The sequence below is a fragment of the Solanum verrucosum genome, unplaced genomic scaffold, assembly GCF_900185275.1.
Source record: "Solanum verrucosum unplaced genomic scaffold, falcon-dt-bn FXZP01000064.1, whole genome shotgun sequence".
Lineage (NCBI taxonomy): Eukaryota > Viridiplantae > Streptophyta > Magnoliopsida > Solanales > Solanaceae > Solanum > Solanum verrucosum.
The window spans coordinates 646400-659037 of NW_026020144.1; the positions used below are offsets into that span (position 1 = coordinate 646400).

General features: G+C 34.7%; 2 protein-coding genes across 2 annotated transcripts; both read left to right on the forward strand.

Annotated features, from left to right (window-relative positions):
• The first annotated feature begins 1525 nt into the window (after positions 1–1525).
• LOC125827743 (uncharacterized) lies at positions 1526–7064 on the forward strand. The gene is made up of 11 exons (XM_049507067.1): positions 1526–1917; positions 3383–3474; positions 3619–3812; positions 4819–4858; positions 5003–5084; positions 5192–5269; positions 5356–5481; positions 6104–6225; positions 6433–6472; positions 6581–6655; positions 6877–7064. Exons 1-11 carry the CDS (start codon positions 1625–1627, stop codon positions 7007–7009), a joined length of 1275 nt encoding a protein of 424 aa, XP_049363024.1. The 5' UTR covers positions 1526–1624; the 3' UTR covers positions 7010–7064.
• A 1794-nt stretch (positions 7065–8858) lies between these two features.
• On the forward strand, positions 8859–12223 carry LOC125827742 (uncharacterized). The gene is made up of 2 exons (XM_049507066.1): positions 8859–9487; positions 11362–12223. The coding sequence occupies exons 1-2, from the start codon at positions 8939–8941 to the stop codon at positions 12136–12138; spliced, it is 1326 nt and encodes a 441-aa protein (XP_049363023.1). The 5' UTR covers positions 8859–8938; the 3' UTR covers positions 12139–12223.
• The last annotated feature ends 415 nt before the right edge of the window (positions 12224–12638 follow it).

Here is a 12638-nt window from a genome sequence, read left to right on the forward strand (position 1 = left end):
CAGAGGAAGTGACGGTTCAAATAATTGTATTACGCTACTCCTGCCTGCCGTAATTTGGTTACCATATTATGCTAATTTCCCACATGCAATAGCTTCTTTAATTGCTTGAACAAGTGGAGACAATATCAAAGGGATCATTTTTCTTGTCTTTACTATTTTTAGTTCCACCAACTCATAGGCAAATTTCTACATTTCTTAATCAGGTAAATATAAAATATCTTGGTTCTAGTGAATATTTTAGTGACTCATTCATAAATGGCATGACTAAAAAAGTATAAAAAAAGAATGACACTGGTAAACCATTTATATATTACTCCACAAATTTCAATATTCAATGAACGAAACATAAGTAACCATAAATACATCTTACCATCAAAGGTTACGTAAGATGAATGTGTCCCTATTTACACGATGTAAATTAAAATTAGTTAGATTCCATTACGACACCATATGTTCACTAGTTTCAAAGTCATTTTCAAAAGAAAGCAAGCATTATTATATTATACTAGTAAAATTATCCTCGCCTCGCGCGGATATTTAATATCACGGAATTTATAAAATAATACTTAAAACCTATCAGTCATTAAAACTAAAACACTATATTATCTTACATAGAAGTTTACATAGTAACAAACATTAATAATGTAAAGGAAAATGAAAATTATAACATCTTATCATATATCCTTAATAACATAAGCATAAATTAATGACTGTAAAAATACATATCAGGTTCTGTAACATAAGCAATGGTGTCAGTGAACCACTCAACAGGAGCATAGTACATGAATGTTTAATTGTGCAGAAGAAGAAGAAAAAGAAGAAGAAGAGGTTAAGAATTTTTGTTGTTTTAAAATGAGAGAAAATCCCTCAATTTATAGACAACAAAGGGTAGTGTGAACAAATGTTTATTGTGCCTTATCGAAAATGTTACAACTATTTGGAAAAGTTGCAACTCTTCGGATTAGTCACAACCTTTCATAAAAGTCACAATTCTTCATTAAAGTTGCAACTTTTCATAAAAGTCTCAACTCTTCATAAAAGTCGCAATTTTTCATAAAAGTCATAATTTTTTTCATGAAAGGGGAAGACTAGTTTTGAAAATAAATAAATTAAAAGAGAATTCTGCTTTGTGATGGCGCCATGTAAGCAGGACTAGGGTTCTTTTATATATATATGATTACATATAACAGGTTAATATAATGGTGATAATTGATGAAACATATTTTGTACTTGCTGTTTTTGGGGTAAGAGGGATCTGTCAAGGTGTGTCCCATAGTGACTACTGAGCGACACGTGGCAAATCCATTGTGGCAAAATGGATACAAATCACAAGTAAGTGGACCCAATCGCAAATTAGTGAGTCCACATTTCTCGAAATCATCCTTTTATTTTATCCAATCTTACTTTTTGGTACCTTTACAGTCAAATTAATTTTATCTATAAGTACCTAAAAATTCTCCTAAATTTTCTCTTCTAATCTTATTTGATTTCTTATTACTACTATTTTTTTTATTCACCTCACTAAACTCTTTTCTGTTTCTCTGAATCTCCATCTGAATTTCACTCACTTCTAGGGCTTTATCAACACATTCTTCTGCCTCCAATGGCATTTTTTTGAGCAATAATGGCGGCTTCGGCTTCTTCCAGAGGATTCACAGCGCCCATAGGGGCCACAGTTGAGGTGTTTCCTACATCACCTAATGGTTTTGTAGAATTTCGAAGGAAGAAGAGGAGTAGTATCGGAGGTTTCTTCAGTATACAATGTTGTTGTTCAGATTCTGTAATGCCAATTAGAGGTGGTAGTGGTTCTGGGAATGGCGTTGATAAAGGTGACGATGGAAGGCTCGATTCTAAGAAGATCACTGCTAATTATATGAGAACTCAAGCTTCTTCCCCAATGCCCTTTGCATCTCCTCAGTAAGTCAATTTTATATTCACTACATTTTTTGCAATCAATCTTCATAATAACAAGAATAGGTGGTTGAATTCAAAGAAGAATTAGATTTTTGTAGAAATACTTTTAGAACCATGAATGATTAATGTAATGAAATGAGGCAAATTTAGCAAAATGGATATTGAGAATTCATATAAGGCGACCCGAAAAGGGTGGTGGTTGTTTTGGTTATTGAATATTTTATTTTTTGGGGTTCCCATACCCACGTCGTAGCCAAACTAATCCGGATTCCATTGGGGGAAGTTCTCTCTTCCAAAGATTTTAGCTGAGAATTCTAGTTAAAGGAGGAGCAGCCCATCCGCTACACCACATCCTTTGGTGGTGGTTGTTGAACTTATAATAAGCTTCTTTTGAGCTAGTTAGTGTGTATTGTTATGTCCACTTGCAAAATTGTTAAACAATGTCATATTCAATGTAAATCATTATCCATGATTAAGCTGAATCACTTCAAGGCTGGAGATTGATTAATAGTAATTTTCTTATTATTCTAAGAGCTAAAGTCACATCCTTTATTAGGTTTTTAGGATGCTTTAGAAGTAATGTGATATTTATATATGAAAGAAATTAACTTTACATGTTATTTGGCAGAAGCTGATGAGACATCACATGGGTTTTTTTGGACAGACATTATGATTAAGCTTAAATGAAAACAAAAAAATAATATTTTCTTTCTGCCATTGATATGGTGTAGAGATTTGTATGTTTTGTTCTTTCCGATTCTGATACAAAAGAGAATTTTGTATCATATTGTTTATTAACACCTGAACCCCTTTCAAATATGTTGCTTTTACCAATCTGGATACCAATCTGTATAGGATTATACTGAGGTTATTTTGAGCTCTTAGTCGGTTATTGCTATGTCCACTTGCAAAGATTTTGAACAATTTCACGCTCAAAGTAATAGATTCTATTGCGTCGGATTTAATACATGCTTAAACTGCACTTTCTCAATTTTGGTTAGACTAGTTAATAATAAACTTTTATTATAAGAGCTAAAGTCGCAACTTTTATGAGTTTCTGGGATATTCTAGTTATTTAAGAAGTAATGCGAAAGTAATTAGTTAAAATCTGCTTGTTTCATTTCGTACTATGAATTTCACAATTGATTTGGATGTATTTTTATGTTTTTATCAAGGCATGAAGAAAAAACAGAGTTTATCCTATTGTTAAAAAGATTCTGCATTTTGTTAATATCACTTTCTCAGTTTATGCTACTTATAGTTGTTGGATGGCCAACAACAAACCCTTCATTATAGGCTTGATAATCTGATGTGAACTCGTAGTGTTTGACTTTCTAGTATCTAGAATATCTTCATGGTTTACAGTCTCCATCTTTCCATGTGTGTGTCCTTCATATTTGATTGGAAGTAGCTGTTTCTTTTTTCTAATTTTTTTTTTGTGATTTTCATCAAACTTTTCTTTATGCAGGTCTAGATTCGTTTCAAAGCCAGAAAAATTCTTTTCCCGATGCACCCCAAGAAATTCAGGCCCTAAGTCCCGTGATTCTCCACCAAAACGAGGTAGTTATGGTTCCTTCCTTTTTGGCTTTTATAAAAGTGTTTCTCTTTTCAGATGATATTGATAATTACTCTAGTTGCATTACATTTGTAATTGTCTTTATGACACCTGATGATAAAATTTTTAATCTCCCTTTCTTTCTTTAGACACGGGTATTGCTAATGAGAAAGATTGGGGCATCAGTATGCTAAATGATAGTGTCAATGAAACTGGAGTAAACGAAGACGGAAGTACATGGTATCGGGAGAGTGGGGAAGACCTTGGTGACAACGGGTACCGATGCCGATGGACAAGGATGGGTGGTCAGAGCAGTGATGGTACCTTAGAATGGAAAGAAACGGTATGCATGTTCTTAATCTTGTGATTAGTGTATGGTTGTGTTGTGGATCTTGAAGATTGTATTGTAAAATTATACTTGAAAACCTATACATGGGATCACCTTTTCCAAGGACGGACATCTCACTTTTTTTGCATAAATTAATATTTACCTGATGTGCAATCTCAAGATTATGAAGCGAAAACCTTAACACAGAACTGTAATGCCTTAATTACATTGATGGCACAAGTACAAGAAGTAGAGGTTTAGCTAAAGGAGAACAACAAAAACTTTTTTCATGTTTAGTCATCACATAAATAAATTTTCTTTGCTGGTTTTGAATGCACATGTTTTTCTCTGGATACTGGCTAGGCTTCTGGATTGTTGAGCCAGTGATACGTGTCTAGAATATGGGGGAAAAGGTACAAGTACCCCCTAGACTATGACCGAAATCTCAGAGACACACCTTAACTAAACTAAGCTCCTATTACCCCTGAACTTATTTTTTTTGTAATTTTGTGCACCTTTTTGGCTTATGTGACATCCAAATATCTCCCACGCGCCTCAATTGCGAGGAGTCACGGAGTGTGCCACGTAAGACAAAAGGTGTACAAAATTATAAAAAAATAAGTTCATGGGGGATAGGACCTTAGCTTAGTTAAGGTGTGTCTCTGGGATTTCGGTCATAGTCTAGGGGGTACTTGTGCCTTATCCCAGAATATGGGGAATGCTTACCTATCAGAAAGTTAACTTTATGTCCTAAACTTGAACACAATGTACTTTTTTGATTGGAGTCTGGGAATGATTGGCTAATAATATGACAGACAGATTGTTAAAACGTTAATTGGTTAACCATGAATACCTTATTCTGATGGATAAAGTACCGCAACTAAGTTCTTGCATCCTCTTTAACAAACTATTGTTGAAGAAATATTCGAATCCAAGTTTCATTGTAGACATTATTTTATAACCTTATCAAGTACCATCCCAGGTGGATGCTTTTAATTGGATTTGTTGATCTCCTTGACAGTGGTGGGAGAAAAGTGATTGGACCGGATACAAAGAACTTGGTATGATTTTTTACTTTAAATATGTATAACCTTGCTGCATTTGGTTTAAATTTTCTATCTTACAATTGTTTCTAATGATTCCACGGTCATCCTTTATTTTGTACTTCATGAAACATCAAGTTTTCCCTTCGTATAATTAAACAGGTGTTGAGAAATCTGGGAAAAATGTTGAAGGGGACGCATGGTGGGAAACATGGCGGGAAGTTCTTCACCAAGATGAATGGAGGTTATATATATGTTTTCTTGGATTTTGTAATAATATAAGCTGTTGAGTATTGCTTTTCTGCTCCGGGAGAATTATTAAAATAATTATGCTGCATTTTCAATCTACAGTAATCTTGCTAGGATTGAAAGGAGTGCACAAAAACAAGCAAAATCAGGCACTGAGAACGCTGGGTGGTATGAAAATTGGTAAGAGATTTTGAGGGGAATAATTAGTTTACATGGTCATGAATACATGCACAAAAATTTATTAATCATTGATATTACATATGCAGGTGGGAAAAGTATGATGCAAAGGGTTGGACAGAGAAAGGGGCACACAAGTATGGCAGATTAAATGAACAATCGTGGTGGGAGAAATGGGGAGAACATTATGATGGAAGAGGATCTGTTCTTAAATGGTACATACCTATTTGTTGTGTTAGTTATTTAGCATCAGACTCTCGCCCTCTTGATATAGTGGAGTTCTGGTGGAGGCACTTTGGTAACTATTGATAGTGTTTTACCACTAAACTCTTGGCACTTTGAAGTCCTATGACCTGCTTTTGCCTTTAACTGCTGTTATGCTATGTCACCTGAACAAGCAAAAAAACTTTAGAATATGTTCATCCAAGACATAGTAATAAACTAGAACTGCAACAATCTGCTTTGGGTTCACACTTGCAGTAGATAAACCTCTGTGTTTATACTGAACTTTTGCTACTGCGCTAGTTATTGGAAATAAATCAAGTTCTAGAATTTGATGGTGAGATAATATTGACATTGGTCATTATATGTCCTAACTGGCCCTCTAGAATTGTAATCTCATACAATAGAAACTTGACTGATATCAACAACATTGCTTGAAGTATGAGGGTTTGTTAAACATCTTATTTTACTCTCTCCTTTTCATGACATTATTATAATTGCTTGGTAAACCGGCATTGTTAAAGGGGTGAAAAAGTTTGTCAAAACCTCCCTAGTGGTCTGGTGTTGCTGACAAGGTGGTTTATGTTGCTTATCGTTCCATGCTCCTTTTCTCAGGACAGATAAGTGGGCAGAAACTGAGCTTGGAACAAAATGGGGAGACAAGTGGGAAGAGAAATTTTTCGCTGGAATTGGTTCACGGCAAGGAGAGACTTGGCATGTGTCACCCGTCGGTGATAGTATGTCTACCTTCTATTTATTTGAATTACATCTTTACATTCTAAAAGGACTTAGGTGCTAAAACACAAAAATCAATTACAAGTTTTTCCTGGTGAAAGTTAAGTTGTGACAAGAAATTCCCTAACTATCATAATATGTATTACTGTGTCTCTTATTTTGAGTTTCAAGTTAACCAATCATCTTTTTTTCTTTTCCTAATTATCCAGGATGGTCCAGGACATGGGGAGAGGAGCACTTCGGAAATGGGTATGTCAGAGTAATGAATTTGAACTAAAATTCAGCTTATTAGATGTCCATTTCCATGGCGCTTTTACACTTTAGAAACTTATAAACAATGTTGTTTCCATGAATCAGCAAAGTGCACAAGTACGGCAAGAGCACAACAGGTGAAAGTTGGGACATCGTTGTGGATGAAGGAACTTACTACGAGTAAGTCATAGTTCTAGTGTTAGTAGGATTTAACTTATAACGTGGACATTATCAGTACAGTTACAGCACGTTGCCTATGTTATTTTTCAAATAACTTTTTCCACTTACTACAGATAGTTACATGTATCTATTCTTGTGTGTTGTTAGCGTATAGAAGTTAAACTCATTCATGAATAGTTTTTACGATATTGAACTAACATGCTTTTACTTATTATTTATAGGGCTGAACCTCACTATGGATGGGCAGATGTTGTAGGCGATTCATCCCAGTTATTGTCAATCCAACCTCGAGACAGACCGCCCGGTGTGTTCCCATCAATGGATTTTGGTCCATCTCTGCCTCCAGAAGATTGAGTTGCCTCCCACCTTGTCACAATGACAAGCTGGTTTGTTTTCAAACAAGGTTGATGTTGAATGTTGGTAGTTGGCAAATTTTTAGATTTTGATTGTTATTGTCAATTCTCAATGTAACAAAACATACTTTGCCTATTCATTTAGTTCATTCTTTTAGAGATTTGAATCATTTTTGCATCGGGTTTAAAGCACTCTCTACCATATGACTATATTCTCAAGTCTCATACTTGAAATCGTTGGTTAAGGATGGAAAAGTACTTACCCTAATATGAAAATAATGTTGTCATGATGGAACATATTATATGATATTGTATTAAGATAGTAATAGTTATAAACTTGGGCCTAGTTCTAAAAGGACCAACTCTGGAGTCTAGATAAAATAAATTAAGCTAGAAGTAATTAAGATTTCAAGTTAAGCATCTATTAATAAATATAAAGTTGATGGCTATATTTTCATTTGAAATAAACTACATTGCTTTTGTAGAACCTCGTCATTAATGGTACCAAATGGTTATGAAAAGTCGACGAGCTTTCATCTTGTAAGTATGGGTTTGTTTGTATTCACACATAGACGCATATACCATGTTTACTACGAGTTCAATTGAACCCAACAAATTCATGTGATGAGATGATCGAGATAGGATCGACGGGTTAATCTGAATCCCTTTAATGAAAAGTTACATAATTTATATATATATATTGAATCCCTTTTAGTTTTTTTTTTTATAAAAAAATTGACTTAACCATTGCTCGAAATTCCTTCATTCTTTGAGATCTCGAGTTTGAATCTATGAAAATTAACTAAAATATTATTGGGAATACCTCCCCAAGATAGGCCCTCCAATATTTGAATTCGAAACAAGTCATATCTTAATGCGGATACCAAACTTGGAAAAAAGCAATATCTTTCATAAAAATGGGGTGTGGCAGCAGAGCCAATGTAAAATTTATGTCTACAATTAATATTTACTTCCTCCATTCCATATTAATTTAATTTTTGAGGTATTTTTTATTTTTTAAATTAACTTAATTGTTCAGTTTTCAAAACTACTTTTAAAGTGTTCTTTCAATTTTACCCTTCATTAGTTAGTATTGAAATTAGTGATTAATTAATATTTAGTTATTTTAATCATAAATTTAACAATAATTAATAAGGGTAAAAATGAAAAACTATGTTTAGTCTTAATCTATTTTTCTTAAAAGGTGTGAAACACCTCAAAAATTAAATTAATATGGAATGGAGGAAGTATATTATATAGTGTTTTGTCAAATAAATATAATTTGACATTAGCCATGACTTGTGTCGTCTTCATTGAGATTAACAAATACAAATTATTTTAATTAACAAAACAAGAGATTAGTCAGGTAGAGAATATATGTCAATTGCTAGATCTACTTTACATATTTTCACTTTTTAAACCTTTATTCCCTCTTTTTATCCCTCCTCGATTTCCATAATTAATTACTCATCCATCTGCATTTCATTAATTATTTTTTTCCCTCTCAAGTGAATGCAATAGCACTATTTTTTTCCCTAATGTAATTTACGTATTAATTACTAATTATTATAGTAAACTATAGGTTATATACATGTAAAATAAAATATTCATATTCTTTTCTTGCTTTAGTATTTTTCTTTTTTCACATTCGAGATTCATCTTTATCACACTGTGATAATTATCTTACCTTACCTTCAAAAAAAAAAAAAACGTTTTTCAGCCAACTTTGTACTACTAAATTAGCCGTAGAAAAAGTTCAAATTTCTTCATTTGGCCGTGCATGGCGGACAAGCTACAGTTTTTGTAGAATAGGAGCAGTAGCATTGGGAAGCAGCACAAGTTGTAGAAGAAGAAGAAGATTCAACTTTTATTGTTTTCTATTTATGGAAGAAGAACCGAAACCAGAGATCTGGAACAAAGAGAATAAAAAATGATGAAAAAATGTTCAAAATGGGTTTCTTCAGATCTTCATTGGAAGCTTTTACTCTTGATTCTTCCTCTACTTTCTCTCCTTTTTTACCTTTCTCTTTCCTCCATTTCCGCCATAGCCAGTAACACTTTTTCCACTTTTGCCCCTCTCAACTCTTTTTTCAACAATAACGCCCCTGTTCCTCCGCATCCGCCGGTTTTTACGAATCAAACCGGCTTAGATCGGTCTGAGCCTCTGTTTCCGCCGGTTTTTTTGAATCGATCGGTAACGAAGGAGGAGTTGAACCGGTCTAGAATTGCTGTGTGTATAGTGGGTGGGGCTCGTAGGTTTGAACTAACTGGGCCTTCTATAATACAGAAAATTCTGAAAGAGTATCCGAATTCTGATCTGTACCTTCATAGTCCGTTGGATTCTAATGCCTACAAGCTTTCCTTGTTAAAAAATGCTCCTCGAATCTCCGCCATTAAAATTTTCAAGCCTAAAACCATTAAAGAGACTGAGTTTCAGGTCCGAGTTCTCAGTGCTCGTGGCTCACCTAATGGTATTCAGGTATAATCTTTTTTTTTTTTGTTTTTGTTCATATATGCATTTATTTTGCTAGCTTAACTTAACAAGTCGCTTTGAAATCTCGAGATAGGGGTAAGGTTTGCGTATACTCTATTATACCGGGTATGTTGTTGTTTTTAGCTTAACTAGTGTTTGAGGTTTAATTTAACAAAATTCTAAAAGGAGAATGTTTATGTGGCGTAAATGTTTTGTTCTTTAGGATCATTACAAATACTTTAGATATTAATGGTGTATTAATTGTAACCAACTTCCAATTTTGGAAGGTTGTTAATGGTGTTTGTAGCTAGTGGCTCATGTTAGTTAGCAGTCAACGTCGACTTGTTCTGGTGTTTCGGTTGGTTTGATTTGGTGAAATGTAATTTCGACTGTGTTCAAATAACAAGAAGATTTACGTATAAAAAAAATTACAGTAGGTTTACGACCAATACCAAAGTTCTGAACTTTTGATGAATAGAGTTATAAGTACATTGATTCATATAGCTGACCTGTACAAATTTGGTATTGAGATGTAGCTGAGAGTGATATATATGATCTGATGAAATCCGGCACCTATTAGTCAAGGTTAGTATAGACTGGCCCGAACACTGCAGTTATTAAAATACATAAAACAAGCATTGGTGAGAAGAAGTCTGCAGTTCTGGCGTGACCGCACCTCAATTCTTTTCTTCTGAAGTGAAGAGACGGAAGAGAAAACGTATACTATGGAAGGTAGGTAGTTTAGGTAAAATTTGGTTTACCTTCTCAGTGACTTCATCAATTCTGTGGGGTCTAACCTAAAAGCATCACAGGTTTGTGAGGAAGAAATAAGAAAATGTTGAAGAAGTTGATGACATAATCCCGGTTAAGTTACTTTAGAAGGGGATTGTTAAATTGGAAAAAAATGAAATTATTCTCAAGGAATACTATGGAATGGTCTACCAATTCATTAGTTTTTTCCATTGAATAGTATGCTGGTCAAGATTAATGGTAGTTGAAACTTATAATTAAGTATGTTTGAAGAGTAGACTTAACATTTAATATGCTGTTTACAAGTCTAGCATCTATACCTTCACCTAATTCGAGTAACTAATTCCAGCTCTAGCCCTATATCCAAAGCAGGACCACATTGGTTGGACTTAAATTGCTATGTTGTCATTGTGTCTTTATTTCCATCTATAATATAGACTTAATGGTCCATTGTTTAGTTGTAAATTGTGAGATAGTACGTTAGATCCTTGAATTCTTAGTGCATTAGCATTTAGCTAATATTGCAGACATGATTTCAAAGGTTAAAGTTGATGTGGTTTCTTCTCTAGCTCTTACAAATGGGGTGTAAGCCGATCATGTCCACTACTACTGCTATATCTGCACATCTGTATGGTTCACCAAAAGAAAGAAAAATACATTTAGAACCAGATAAAATAATAAAGGACAGCCCCATTACTACAAGTTAGACTTGTCTCTGTGGAAAAATGTTTGGAATCTTATAAAATGAAGATCGACGGTTGAAAAGATGTTGAAGAGTTTCCTATAGTAGTTAAAATCTCATAATAAATGAAAGCAGAGAGGAATATGTAGAAATCACTCCCGCCTTTCCGCTGGTTGGTAGTTTATTTTGTCTATCGGAAATAACCTCTCTATTTACGAGGTAGAGGTAAGGTCTGCTCATACTCTACCCTCCCCAGACCTTACGTGTGAGATTACACTGGGTATGTTGTAGTTGTTGTTGTTCTTATATTGAAGAAAGATTATCATATTTTAAAGAGAAAAAAGGGAAGTACATTTAAGATTTAACAATCTGGAATGCTAATAACCTACACTAGCTTTTTTCTAATTCCCAAAAATTGTAACCGAAATTTTACTATTCTGTATGGCAGGGCCTCCTGCAATATTTCAACCTGGTTGAGGGTTGCTTGACGATGATTCAAGCCTACCAGCACAAGAACAACTTCACTTATGATTGGATAATCCGTACCCGAGTTGATGGATACTGGAACTCTCCACTATCACCCGAGGACTTCATTCCCGGTGCCTATTTAGTCCCTTCTGGTTCATCCTACGGTGGCTTAAATGATCGCTTTGGCCTTGGTGACTACAACACTTCTGTAGTTGCTCTTTCACGGCTCTCCTTGATTCCTGAGTTGGATGCAGCCAGATACCATCTCCTCAACTCCGAGGGTGCATTCAAGGCCCAACTGACTATCCACAGAGTTCCCTACATCTCTAAGCGCCTCCCATTTTGTGTTGTATCAGATCGTAGCTATGATTTTCCACCACCCCGTTTTGGTGTTCCAGTAGCAGCACTTTCTAGTCCAGGCCCATTAAGTGGTGCCAAGTGCCGGCCTTGCACACCTCCGTGCACTCACCACTGCGTTGGCCTCATGATGAACAAACTGTACAGAGGATGGAGCTGGACCGACTGGGCCAATAGCACCCTTCAGCTCTGTGATGCCCATGCTGAGTGGGAGAGTGGTTGGCAGAAAATATTCGACCAAGTGGCCGGTAATAAACTAGCTGCAGCGAGACAACGAGTTGAAAATCTAAAAATGGAGCAGTGTGTGAAAGATTTCGCGGAATTAATGAAAAAAACTGCTTATTGGGAGGCTCCTCCAGTGTCTCAAATTTGTCGATTGGGTTTATCAGTGCCCGTCTAACCTCGAAACAAATAGCCAAACCCATTATAGTATAGGTAAACTATGTATAGTTTTCTTGCCTCCCACGCAGTTTTTTCTACGTATGTTACAGGGTTTCTTTTTTATTCATATTTTCTACCTCAGGAAACAAAAAGTATTGTAGAAATTACCTTAGATTTTCTGTAGACGACACAGTTTTTTTTTGGTTAAATATCTCATGGATACTAAGTTCTAACTAGTATTGTACTTTTACGGAGAAAGTAATTTAGAGAAATGGAGAAAAGTTTCCTGTATTTTGTACCTTATTTTGTTGTGCATCACTATCCCACAAAGTTAGCGGTAAAGTTTGATATTGTTGTATAAGTAATAGAGAGCGAATTTTAAAAGAGTGAATTTCACATATAGCAAACATAAAAATTATATTTGTATGTTATAGCTATAGTTTGCATAATTGCGCTCCATAATAAATTTTATATTTGCTATGGCTATTTCACTATACATACAAAAGAAGCAATTGTATA

Bases quoted from the DNA above. Each gene is read 5' to 3' on its own strand.
- LOC125827743 (XM_049507067.1), top strand. From the start codon at position 1,625: ATGGCGGCTTCGGCTTCTTCCAGAGGATTCACAGCGCCCATAGGGGCC. The intron at 4,859-5,002 runs GTATGATTTTTT...ATAATTAAACAG, and splicing joins GACCGGATACAAAGAACTTG to GTGTTGAGAAATCTGGGAAA. The intron at 5,482-6,103 runs GTACATACCTAT...TCCTTTTCTCAG, and splicing joins AGAGGATCTGTTCTTAAATG to GACAGATAAGTGGGCAGAAA.
- LOC125827742 (XM_049507066.1), top strand. From the start codon at position 8,939: ATGATGAAAAAATGTTCAAAATGGGTTTCTTCAGATCTTCATTGGAAG. The intron at 9,488-11,361 runs GTATAATCTTTT...TCTGTATGGCAG, and splicing joins GCTCACCTAATGGTATTCAG to GGCCTCCTGCAATATTTCAA.